Source organism: Poecilia reticulata, linkage group LG16 (genome assembly GCF_000633615.1).
Source record: "Poecilia reticulata strain Guanapo linkage group LG16, Guppy_female_1.0+MT, whole genome shotgun sequence".
In the NCBI taxonomy this organism is placed as follows: domain Eukaryota; kingdom Metazoa; phylum Chordata; class Actinopteri; order Cyprinodontiformes; family Poeciliidae; genus Poecilia; species Poecilia reticulata.
The window spans coordinates 19,024,429-19,037,554 of record NC_024346.1 but is presented as its reverse complement, the minus strand read 5'-3'; the positions used below and the strand labels follow the sequence as shown (position 1 = coordinate 19,037,554).

Sequence of the window (13,126 nt, the reverse complement as noted above, 5' to 3'; positions counted from 1 at the left end):
GACTTAAAGTCGACAGCTGGACAAAATGAATCAAAGAAGTGGTGAGAAAATATGTTTCTTTTAATTGAAACAGTACAAACTGTAGCTTACATGCATTTGTAAAGTGCACCAAGTACCCTGCTCTGAATAGTTTGGTACCTTTTTAACCTTGACACTTAACATCTGAAGGAATCACTCTAAGCCTGATGACCTAATCACTCTCCCGGCGAAGCAAGCAGTGAGTGAGCAAGGTGACAGTTGGATGTTATGATACTTGCGGATGAATATCGATTTTTTTTCTTGGAAAGAAAATATTGATATATATCGCAAAATCGATATTACACAGCTCTAGTTGAGAATGTTAAGAGCGGTTGTGAATTTACAGATACCATTGCAAGACACAGAGGATGTTTGAACTTGACCCTGATTTACTGGTCAACCCTTTCAGACGAGCTGTACGAGATCCTGTCCAGCCTTCCAGAAAGCGTGGTGTATTCCTGCCGACCGTGCAGCGTTACCCAGCCCAGCGCCTGGAGGGAGCTGCTGTACATTGAGCTCCGAGCCGGCGTGGAGAAGGTGTTGGCTTGCCTGCTCTCCTCTACTCTCACCCAGCACCTGGTCACATGCACTCAGGTAGTGGACCAAATTTTCCCTCCTTTATTAGTGAAATATGTGACAAATAAGGGCTTTTTAAAAAAAAATTTTTTAACTTGAGCTTAAAATATCTTTAAATTGTGCTAGACTGTTTCTGTTCTGAAAAAGGGGAGCTATACTTGGTAGATGGACAGAAAGGCCACTGAAACCTGTTTTCTGTTTCAGTGTGAAAAGTGGGTTGACCCTGACAGTGGAGTTGAAAACCAGCCGGCCTGTGACCTCAGAGCCGTCGGCAAAAAGTTTGACAAAGGCCTGTACACCACGCTGGTGAGTACAGAAGTCATTTTTTATGATTTTTTTTTTTAATGTCAACATTTAAGTCTGTTGAAATTCTTGGCAACTGTACGGCTGCTACCCAGAATATAAAGATCAGATGCTTTCGAAGGTGAAGGTTCTCTTCCTCAAAGTTCATCTGACTCTGACCTGTATCCATAACAATGACCTATAAAAGACATGACTATCATCTGCAGAATTGCAGAACTTATGAAAAAACTCTTCTGTATGTTAAAATATACTGACACAACCACGACTCTGTGGGATTTTCCACATGTCAGTGTTTTACTTTCGACTTTTTTTTTTTTTTTTTTTTTTTTTTTTTTGTGGTTTAATTTTGCCATCATCACCTTAGGACTGCAAAGGTTTCTCGTGACAACTTGTCCAAACATCTTGGACTTCTGTTTTTCCTCAGAGCTTAAACCCTGAACACAATGAGTTCTGTCAAGTCAGAAGGTTTTTGGTGTTTTTTGCAATACATCTGGTACTTTTCGACGATGCAAAAGGTGGCATTCTCATGGGAACATCTGCAGCACATATTTTCTTCTCGTTGCCTGCAGCCTTAGGTTCTGCTTTTGCTCAAGTGGCTTTTCAAGTCATGGATGACCGTCACCCTTTCAGATCCTAAAAAAAAAAAGTTGCTGAGTACTTAGTTTTTTATATGTTGTGGTTTTTTTGAACGAACCATGGCACAGACTCTCCTTGAGAATTGCATGCTTGTGCATAATGTTTTATAAAATTTTCAGGGTGAATGAAGCTTTAGCTTCAGTGACATTTGTTGGGTTAAAAAGATTCTTTTCAAAGGCTGTAGGTGGTTGGGAGTACTAATGGTTCGGTGTCAATAAACACCGCTGAAATTCTGATCGGTCATATGACGAAGATTTCACATTGCTGGTTTTTTTTTTTCATTTATTTAAAATGAATCTACCTTTTTACGGTTAATTATGCTGATTGGTTTGATCGGTTTTTGCCAACTTCTAACATTTTTCCCATCTCCAGACGAAAGACACTTTTGTCTTATTCAGAACACTTTGTTTTAATTTAAAATCAGAAACAGTGTCACTCATGTTACAGCTGTATAAACATTTTGTGAAATGCATCATTATTGCTTGGAAATTAATCAGTTATCCATTTAACTCAAGCGTCAATGTTAGAATTTTTATTTATGGCAGCGATTATATTTTTCATCATTTCATTATACAAGGTGTCATGAAACATTTTGAAACTGGGCTCTTACTTCACGGGTACAGAGTATAACACGAAGGGCTACTTGTTTGATAAAGACATACATTTTCTTGGATCAGCCTTTATAACAATAATGTATATATATATATAATTACATGCGGTCTAATCACATTAATGTTAGGGACTACTGACAATAGTTATAAGTAATTTACCGTGGCATCTATGGTTAATTGCTATTATGTGACCAGAAGTTCTTAGGTCAGAGTTTTAAGTTTGATTCCCTTTTTTAGCTTTTCTGTGTGATTCTGAATTTCCCACAAGTGACTGACAGCATGGATTATTGCAGCTGCTGTACGCACTGAGATTTTCCTTTAAGTAAAAAAAGAAAATTTATTGTATATTTTTATTATTCAACCCTCTTTACTATTAACAAAATTGTGCAGAGACATCTGCTGGCTGACACCAGCAGATGTCGGAAAAAAAAAATAGTCAGACAGATTGGAAGGTATGCACAAAACTATCACTGCACCTGACCTGCAAGTGCACATCTCTCCAATGCGCACAAACTTAAACCACTAAAGCAGCAAACCCTTTTTTTTTTCTTTTTTTTTTTTTTTTACACAAACGATGCAAAATACAAATAAAGACATGAAAGCAAAGCCTACCCGTATGATCCACGAAAAGAGGGGTTCACCCCCCTGAACCCCCCAGGTTCAGGGGGTGTCAGACGTCCAAAAGAGGAGAAGGTGAAGTAACAATGTTTGCTTAATTTTTACTCTTTTGGGGAACGTTTCAACTAGATTGAATTGTTATAACCCACAGTCTTGGCGCAACGCTCAGGAAGAGCGGCAGATGTCAGCTAACGGGTGACTTGCTAACTCTCCGGTTTGGGAAACGTCAAAGAAGCTCATAACCGGCGGGAGGTTCAAACTCTGCTCGTTAATTTTTAGAGTACAGAAAAAGCGCCAAGCCGCCAAATAAACAAAAGCAAACTGACCAATAAGATTTAAGCTTTGGTTGCCCACCCACACAGACTCAGATATGCGCTACGTACAAGAAGCTTTGAGACATGAGATCTTTTTTTCTCTCCACAATTTTATTAATTGTAAAGAGGATTCGAAAATTAAAATGTCAGAAATTATTCTTTTCTTTTTTTACTTCAAGGAAAATCCCAAGGTAGGCAGAGTGGGTGCAGCAGTACTGCAGGCGCTGCTGCCTTCCTGTAATATCCTGCAGGTGTCTGCACATATTCTGCACTTTAACCATAGAAAAGAGTTTGTTAAAGTTCAGCAGTTTTTAGATCCTCACATTCCTCTAACCTAATACAGACTCTCTGCTGCTGAGCTCATGGAAAACACTTCATAAGTTTTTTTTTTTTTTTTTATATATATATATTTATGTACCCAATACATAAAAAATGTATTTAAAATTTTTTTTATAATTTGCTTTTTTCTAAAAAAATTCTGTATATAAACAAATGTTATTACTTCAATGTAAAAGCATTAAATTAAATAATTTCTTTGACAGTGCTCCCTTATAACAATGGCTATTTTGCTCTGCGTGCACCGCGTTGGTGACCCCTGCATTATACTGTAACAAACACGTTCATAATATCTCCTCTATTTAATGTCTGTCCAGCATAAATTCCAGTCTGTACGCACATTACGTGAAATTCACATAGTTAAGTTTTATGAGCAGAGGGGAAACTGCAAGGTAGCTTTATCCTGTCTGAAGGACAGACTGTTATTGTGGAAGTTTACCATCTCGATAGAGCCACAAATCGTGGTGTTTACTGTTTTGGCTGCCAAACCGAGAGTAATCAGATACTCTGATACAATGCTGCCCGTTCCAACAAATTTGACCAGCTGGTAACATGGTAAATGGCCGTTCAGCGGTATGTTTACTCACAAACGGCTGCTCTGCAACAAGTATCAGCTGGAAGACTGCGTTGCTCTTGTAGAATTTGTCTGCAAGTAGTGAAGCCTAAACATCTTCCAAAGACCAAAGTTGTTCCAAAGTTGTCTTTGGTTGTGTAAACATCCCTGCCTCTCTCTGCTGCCTGGTGGTAACATCTGCTGCAACACTTCTGAGATGATCCGTTTGAGTAATGATAAAAAAAAAAATTAAAAAAAATCACTTGTTTATATTTGTTTTATTCGTAATTTGATTTTCAGGTGACTGTCTACTACTATGACCAATAACTTGAACATCTTACCTGTAGTTTTTTTTTTTTTTTTTCATGTTGAACATAGAGGAGGAAGAAGAAGAAGAAGCACATTTAGCTGAGTCATATTACAAAAATTGGTTGTGTAAAACAAAAAAGTTTATTGAGTAAACATCATATGATGATCATTTACAATCATCATACAATTTATAATCATATGATTAGAAATGGCATCATAATCTCTGTGTTGGGGACTCGTCAGCTTTTTTTTAAAATCTTCACATCCCTCTAACCTAATACAGGTTAGAGGGATGCTGCTGCTGAGGTCATTTAAAACTGCATAAGTTTTTATTTTGTTTTATTTATGTACCCACTCTGATGCATGACAATCCAGTTCAGATGTGATATTACATATTTTAAAGATTTAGATTGATTGATACGTTGAATGATCTGTAAAATAGCCCTTTGGAGTCTGAAGCCACAATCTAAATTATTGCTCCGTTTGGTGATCTATGCAACAGACAGTCAATAAAGCCTGTTTATTGTTTTGTTTTCAAATGTTCTGAATGTTAAGAATTTTCATGCGTGTGCTTAAACTCTAAATGGTAACATCCGTGGCTAAGTGAATCCTGGTGGTGTTGTCTTGAATAGAAAATGTTCCACGAAGATGTGGTTCAGGTGATACGAAAAAGGCTGGAGCAAGAAGACCACCTCCCAGAGGAGAAACGACCCACAGCCCTGGCGCGCTCTTACTACCTGAAGGTACTGCAAGTCGCAGAGTTCACTTCAGTTTCCTCTAGCCGTACACAGAGGGGGATTTGTTTTGCACTTAAAGCAAAAAGGCCCGTATTGTTGTGCTTTTGTGTAAAAATGGAAAATGTTATTTATTTTTAGCTCCTTGAAGAGGTGTTTAACTGGTTCAACAGCCAAGACCCAAAGTTGTGGAACCTTTCTACCAAAGACGTGCCAGCGTGAGTAGTGATGATATATTCCTCGTCATAGATTGGCACCTTAAAACAAGACTTACTTTCTTCAGTCTTCATGTGTCTGTTCATTTCAGTATTTACACAGCTGCAAGTTGAATTCAAATGTTTTTGGTCTCTGTTTCAGAGGGATGCTGTCGACGGCTGTTCACCCTCCCACGACAGAGCATGTTTATGCCCAGTGGCAGGAGAGGAAGGAGTCTAGGCCTCCGCTGGGCCTCCTTCAGGATGACAACGGACAGCAAAGCTTGGACATAAAGGAGGAGGAGGCAGCTACCCCCACGTCAGGGGACTCGGCAAGCCAAAACCATTTCAAAAATAGCCGAGCAGCCAAGCTCAAAGGCAAGTCTCTCATTCTGAGGTCACAGTGGAGGTTTTGAGAGTGTTTGGGGCTCAAAGTGGTCATGTTTGTGGTTTTCGTAGGGAAGAGAGGTAGACTTTCAAAAGCTGACTTGGACACAGGGTGGTCGAAAGATGACGAAAGGCAGTGCTCTCTGTGCCAAAAATATGGAGACCTCAAACCCAATGTAGGAAATTCAGTAATTTGCATCGTTGTTTTTTTTTTATATAGCTGCTCTCGCTGTGTTACAGGGTAACTTAGTGCTCTGTGTTTGTTTACCTGTAGGAAGCTGGCAGGCTGCTCTACCTGGGCCAGAATGAGTGGGCCCATGTCAACTGCTGTTTATGGTCTGCTGAGGTATTTGAAGAAGATAATGGCTCTCTGCTGCATGTGCACAGCGCTGTGACAAGGGGGCGATTGATGGTCAGTAAACAAATTTGTATATTTCTAAAAATAAATGGACATCTGAGTGTGTGTGTATATGCAGACCAGCTAAAGAATATATTTATTTGTAGGAAAGGAAAGTTTTAACTGTTTGCAGTTTTTGACTCTGCTTTATGCTTTCATCTTCCTCCCTGTCCTTCCTGTTGTCATCAGCGGTGTGAGCGCTGTAATCAGACCGGTGCCACAGTGGGCTGCTGCCTGACGTCATGTCAAAGCAACTACCATTTCATGTGTGCGCGCTCGCGGCAGTGTGTGTTCCAGGATGATAAAAAGGTCTATTGCCACAAACATCGACATCTCATCACCGGCAGGGTACGTTCTAGACCTCTCTCCGAATGTCTCCTTTTGGGTGCAGCAACCATTTCGACCTGTGGCGCTAAAGTAACTTTCTTCTGTTGTCCAGATGATAACTGGTCAAGAGTTTGAAGTGAACCGTAGAGTCTATGTGGATTTTGAAGGGATCAGCCTTCGCAGAAAGTTCCTGACTGGATTAGAACCCGAACTGATCAATGTGATGATTGGTAAATAGTTCTATTTATATCTGATCTTGTTGCTCTCCTTATGTTATTTTGTCTATGTTATGCTAATTTTGGCCTAATAATCGATATTCCTCTTGTTTGTTTGCAGGTTCTCTGCAGATTGACGAGTTGGGTATGCTGTCTGAACTGTCTGCCAACAAAGGCAAACTGTTTCCTGTCGGTTTTCAGTAAGTTGCAATTTGCCCTTTGAGCTTTTAAGTGTATCTGAAAAGCAAATGTGCTGCAAAAAATATGTAAATTAAAATAAATAGATGAATAAATCAAATAAAAGCATGTAGAGGTGCAATTCAAGAAATCAAAACATGATATAAACATTTGATTTCATTTATGTAATTCACTGAAACTTGTTTTATGTCGATTCATTACACAAACATAATGTATCTAAAGCTTTTATTGCTCATGATTTTCAGTTTGACATAACAGCGAAAAGTTCAGCTTCTGAAAATTTCATGACAAGACTATGGTGTCCAGTGTATATATATGTTTTTTTTTTTATATATATACTTTTACCTTTTGTATTTATAAAAACCATTAATGTCGCCTTATGTGGTATAATTTTTTTTTCAGCACAATCTGAACCGTGCATATTTGTTTCATGGGGATGTGCTGTTATTGCACGTTGAGTCTTCAGTCACATAAAACCATAAAATTGGAGTTGGAAAAAAGTTTCATTTTTCACAAAGGAATCTGCAAACATGTCACAAGACACCAAAACAATGAGCCCACATAACTTCTATTTCTGTCTGTATGCCCCAGCCCATTTATCACTATCAAAAACAAATGATTCAGTCTCCGACTGCGAGTCTCCCTCCTTCTCTTCCAGCTCAAAAAACAAAAAAAAGAGCTTCCCTGCCTGCTGCATTCCCGTTCTTTTCATCATCCTTGAATACATTCTTAATTTATGAATTAATTTAGTTAAAATGGTGCAATAACTTTAGAACATGTGTTCATTTTTCAGGTGCTCTCGGTGGTACTGGAGTACGTTGAACCCTCTGCGACGGTGCAGATACACGTGTAAAATTCGGGAGGTCCGGCCTGTCGTACCAGAGAAGCCTGTTGAGGAAATGCCTGACCAAGGGGACAACCACACTATTGCTCACAGCCCACGTCAGCTGCCTGGTGTGTGATGTAGCGATGAAAAACATTTTTTCCAAAGCGGAATAGAAACTTAATTTATTCTCCAGACCCTCAATGGGAAAATTCAGCTGGAAAACGGAAGCATGCAGATATATTTGAAGATGGCAGTGGCAAAAAAAACCCCTCTAAAGTAATGTCAAATGTGTAATATAGGAAAAAATGTGCAGTTGTTCTAAGAAATGTGGAAAATTGTGCAAATAATAGCAGGATAGTAGATGCTTATATGGTCTCAAATGTTTGGTATGAATTTTCAGAGTGTGCAGCCCAAGAGGTTGAGGAAACAGAAGCCCACCCCCCTGCAGAGGAGTCTCTTGTTCCAGGTCTTCCCACAAAGTCTGATCAGGGTGCAAAACCAAAAGTTCCCAATCATCCCCTTCATCGGAGGCCAGCTGGAGGATTGTCCCGTCCTCTGCCAAGCCCAGGTCTGTTCATTTTTTAAAGATCACATTTAAATGTTTGTAAACTACTCGGTAAAACAAATAGTCTGACGCTGTCTTTTTTTTTCTGTTTAGGTGTAATCCAGACTAAACCTCACCACATCCTGACCATTAGTGATCTGGAAGAGACACGAAGAGCTCGCCGTCACAGCCCACACTCACAGACCCCGTCCCTAAGGAGTCACATGCCCCCCCCTCCCGTGGCTTCATTAACTGGACCCATTACCCTCCGTGCTGGGAAATCTGCCCACCCCACCTCCCCGTTGTTTCCGCTTGGTGTTTCAGATAACCTGATGAACTCAACCCGCTCAGTTGGAGGAAGAAACGCTCCCTCGGTCCGCTCCACTTCATTCTTCCCTCAGTCTCACTGGCAGGACAACACAGCCTCCACCCAGCAGTTACCCAGAAACCGCCTGTCGTTTGATCTGAGTGGTTCAGACTCGGTTGAGGTGCCGCACAACTTTTTAGCTTCGCCGGAGCCCGAGGACGTCTCTCCGACCAACGGCGCTTCGCCCCACGGAGATTTAGACAAAAACGACGACCAGTTCCCCTACGGCTCCTTTCACCGAGATTCCAGTATGAGTCTGGGTGAAGAGATGCGGACAGAACTGGAGATTGAAGAAACGCTTCTGAACGAAGGAGTGGCTATGAACTGCGGGGGGCAGATAGTGGTCGAAGGCGACGATTCAGAGCAGTTTTGGGGGAGAACCAAAGAAGTACACAAGAGGAAACCCCTCGTTCCAAATCTTCCACGTTCTGCTGCCTCAGCAAAGGAAGACCTGGGAAGCACCTCTTCGGATGATGATATGGAGCACTATTTAAACTTCTCACGAACTGTAGTCAGCTGCCCGGTGTCCAAAGATCGATCCAAGTCTCCTTCCTCTTCTTCTTCTACCCGGCCCTTGGCTCAGCTGGACGGGATAGATGATGGTACTGAGAGTGATGCGAGTGTAGCAGCCACTGATGATGCCCAGAAAGTCGAAGGACCCGGGAAAAATCAGATACAAGGAAAAACCTCTAACAGTAAAAATCCTCCTAAAATTATTAACAGCTCAAGATTAGCTAATCTGTCATTTGACAATAAGCCATCAGAACCTTCAGTTGCCAGAAAAAGTACGACTGATAATCCCACCCCACGTCCACCGCTGTCCTGTGACACCTCAAGCACTCCTTCAGTAGATCGAGAATCTGTACTTCCTTCTCCAGTTGTTGAGTCTCTTCCAAACTTGCTCACTAAGGTGCCTGGGACGTCATATTCAGAGGAGTTGTTGTCCGGTTCCAGTTTAGGTTTTGCCTCTGAGGCGCCTCTTGTACTTGAGAAATGCGAGGGCAGCTCAAGTTTTACCGAACTACTTCCGGTTTTGCAAGAAACTGAAAATCAAGAGGCTGAAACCTCTAAAGTCCAGAACTCTGAGTCTGAAGGTCACAACTTGGCTTCCTCAGCTGAGGGCTCTGCTGTTTTGATGAACCACATGGCGTCTAATCTGCTGGATTCAGCTGAGAATAACCAGAGCCCCATGCTAGGGCTCCTCCAGCCCTCCCCGTTTTTGTCTACCGACGCTCAAAACCCCTCGCAGTGTCTTGTAGATTCTCTTGAGGTGTATTCTTGTTTACAGGATTTCAGTCAACCTCCTCTGACCAGTATCACACTTCAGCCCGTGACGATACCTCAAGAATCCCCCAGCTTCCCGTGCATCGAACCTTTGTCCGCTAAGCTAACGACCCTCACTCCTGTAGAAGCTATTAGCCAAACGCAGCTAAGCGACCCTCAGAGTGACCCAGCACTACCGGTCGCGTTAGGTGCTGGTTCCCCATCTGAAACCTGTGCAGCTCTGTTTCCCACTCAAACACAGCCATTCAGTTCTGCCACTGCTGTCTCTTCCTCTGGTTCTGTATCGACTCTTCCCGGCCTGCAGAGTTCAGCCGCCGCACCGCCGCTGCAGACCACCTCCGCTCCTGTAGTCCTAAACGGTTTCAGCTCCTCCTCCGTGCAGAAGGAAGCCACGCCCAGTCACACCATCTCCATCAACTTCTCCACTCCAAGGCCAGCCATCGAACCCCACCAGCAGGTGTTGCCCCAGGCGTTACCGGGCCACGCCATCCTCACAGTGAAGGAGGTAGGCGGTCCGAACGTCGATCCCACTCCTCACGTGCTGCTGGTCAACCGCCTTGGGCAGATCTTCGTGAAGAACCCCGAGAGCAACACCTTCCAGCTGCCCACCCCTCTCTCCCCGTCATTTAACTGCGTCACCCAGATCGCCAGCCTTTTGCAGAGCAATGCTCTTTCAGCCACGCTGGCCGCAGCCGGGAGCATGACGGCTCCGCCAGCCGCCGCCAGCGTGACGTCAGTCCCTGCTCCCTCCACGCCTGCAGCTCAGAACCCGGCCACCGTCACACAGCTGCTCGCTCACAACACCAACGGCCCCGTGGCCTCTGCAAATTCGAAAAAGTCCAGAAAAAACACAAAAACTCCAAAAGACGAAACGGTCTCGGAGCTGAAAAAACCAAAGAAGAAGAAAGAGTCAGGTTCATCCAGAAAATCCAAGTCCTCCAAGGCTGCAGGACAGCCTGCCTTGTCCACTGAAAACGTCCCGGCGAGTCCTGCCGAGAGCGCCCAGGCCATCATCAACCAAGCGATGGCGAGCAACTACACCCCCAAGTGGAGCGGGCTCCGGACAATGAGTCCATCGTCGCTGGTTTTACCTCCCGGCCTTCTAATTGAACCCGAGCCTCCGGTGTCGCCACGTTCTCCCTCACCACCAGCCCCGCCGCCTCCGGTGCCCCCGCCTCCGGCGCCTCGCCCTCGCTCTCACGTTCGCATGAAGAGGGTGTCTTCGCTCTCGGACCGCATCGTCACAAAGAAGTGTAAAGTCGACTTCTTACCACCTGAGAGCGTCAGTGAAAAGGAGGAGCCCAGGAAGCCGGCTTTTCCAAGCGCGTCCAGCAGAGCCTCGGGGGTACGCATCAAAACCCCGACCGTGAAGGGGGTCCTGAACGTGGATGAGCTGAAGGACGAGCACATGAGTGATTCTGATAGCTCTGGGTGAGTTTTTATTCAGTGACACTAAAACCTTAAATTCTATTTAGTTTTTTTTTTTTTGTTGTGTTTTTATTTTCTTGTTCTTTTTTTTTGTAATGAAAAAGCTAATCAGTAATTAAAAAACAGGGCTTAAATGTTACTCCATTTGTAATTCAGAAGGGAAACAGTGGTTTTTCTATTGGGAGCAAACGTTTCAGTTGAATGGAAAATAATTTTAAACGTCAATCCGCCCAGAGGTATGACTAATTTTGGGCTTAACTTTAGCTATTAAAAGAAGAAAGAACGAATATAAAATAACAGAACATTTTGTCCAAAGAACATTTGCCAAGAGATTTTATTACGGTAGGCTTGCTCAATTTAACAAAGTTGATTTTTAGAACGTTTTCTAAAAATACCACATTTTTAGAAAACGTTCTAAAATGTGGTAGACAAATCCGCATTTGTCATTGCGGATTTCCGCAATGACAAATGAGCTGTCACATGTTAAATTATAGCCATCTGTCATTATTCCTTTCCTTAACATTTGGTAACATGAGAAAATGTGAAAAAGTTTCAGACAGCGTGAATGTAACGACTGGCGAGCAACAGTACAAAACACGCTAAACCCTAAAAGATGACAACAACGCAGCGACCAGATCAATTGTAATGTTGCACCACATTCAGCATTTTGCTTTGGCACAGCTGCCTTTTTTTTTATGTTTTTTTTTTTTTTTCTGTAGTTGTTTTTTGATGACACGTCTGGTCTCAGAGCCAAAAACAGACAGTCATCTGGTTTGTGTTCAGCCTGTTTTAGCGAGCTATTTTTGTTTTTTTTCCCAACTCTGAATGTTATTCAACGTTTAGATTTCAGCATATTCAGCTCTGGAAATAAATTAAAGGCAGCTTTTTAGTTTCACTAGTTTTCCACTTATATGTATGTCTTGCTGTAAAATGTCAATTTTACTCTATAAGCAAACTATTTCAATAATTAGCATTGATTTGCAGAAAAAGGCAAATGGATCAAATAAATTTGAGATGGGTTAGAGTTACCGCCAATCAGTATCTAGGATATGTAGATGTTTGATGCGGTGGTGTATTTTTAAGGCTCTTATTGTGAAGGCTGGAAGGGAAGGAAGTTGTGGCCATGTTAATTTTGATGGGTGAATGCGATAAAGCAGAAGCTTGCTAACAGCTCAGCTACATTGCTGGTAGCTGGAACGTTCTGAAGACTGTTCAGATGTTCCAGCTAAATGCTGGCGGTTAATTTTCATTTGCCGCTTGTGCAGCAGGAAGCAGTCAGCAGCTTGTGTTCTTCTCTGGTATGGCGTGAACACAAAAACATTTAAAAGCATTATGTTTTCCAGCCAGTCAGTAGAAACCACTGCTGCAATTTAATACCTGACTCACTGAAAAATCCCCACTTTCTTTCTGCCTTTTGCTCATTTCTGGGTCAGCATGTCTGAGGTTGAAGGACAAAGTTTTTGACGGTTTTCCGTTGTAAGTTTCACCTCTGATGCATATGAACACAATTTTTAAAGCACATAAGAAATGCATCTAGAGACGTAAAATGAAAATAAGAGTTTTGCGGTTTGTATTTCTCAGTAACAAATGATGAACGATGAAAACCTTTTAGATCTCTGCAACCATATTGTGTTGATGCAGTAAATGGAAGTATGCATGTTTTGAAGAGAGATTCCTCTTTACCTCCCCAGGTCTGAGCCCAGGAGCTTCTTGTCTCAGGGTGAACCAGGAAAACAGCAAGCAAGGGAGGCGGTGGGTCACATGAACCTGACCGACTGGAAGAAATACTCAGGTATTCCACAGACACAATCCAGGCCTCTTCTTGTATTTGTTCGCAACGTTCCGTTTGTGGAACTGATACATCTGTGCTCTTGAGAACGTTTTCTAAAAATACCACATTAGCACTCGGATTTCCGCAATGACAAATGAGCTGTGTGAAATGTGACTTTCA

At 42.4% G+C, this 13,126-nt stretch overlaps 1 protein-coding gene across 2 annotated transcripts in view; it reads left to right on the top strand.

The window, feature by feature from the left end:
* Positions 1-13,126, top strand: part of kmt2bb (lysine (K)-specific methyltransferase 2Bb) — a 34,534-nt gene that overhangs the window by 15,312 nt on the left and 6,096 nt on the right. For both annotated transcript variants that reach the window (XM_008432414.2, XM_008432413.2), the window contains 14 exons: positions 428-612; positions 799-900; positions 4,907-5,017; positions 5,150-5,226; positions 5,366-5,580; positions 5,662-5,765; positions 5,864-6,001; positions 6,176-6,334; positions 6,426-6,543; positions 6,650-6,728; positions 7,520-7,680; positions 7,953-8,120; positions 8,211-11,178; positions 12,867-12,967. In XM_008432414.2, coding sequence (XP_008430636.1) covers positions 428-612; positions 799-900; positions 4,907-5,017; positions 5,150-5,226; positions 5,366-5,580; positions 5,662-5,765; positions 5,864-6,001; positions 6,176-6,334; positions 6,426-6,543; positions 6,650-6,728; positions 7,520-7,680; positions 7,953-8,120; positions 8,211-11,178; positions 12,867-12,967 — 4,686 coding nt within the window. The remainder of the gene's footprint in view (positions 1-427; positions 613-798; positions 901-4,906; positions 5,018-5,149; positions 5,227-5,365; positions 5,581-5,661; positions 5,766-5,863; positions 6,002-6,175; positions 6,335-6,425; positions 6,544-6,649; positions 6,729-7,519; positions 7,681-7,952; positions 8,121-8,210; positions 11,179-12,866; positions 12,968-13,126) is intronic.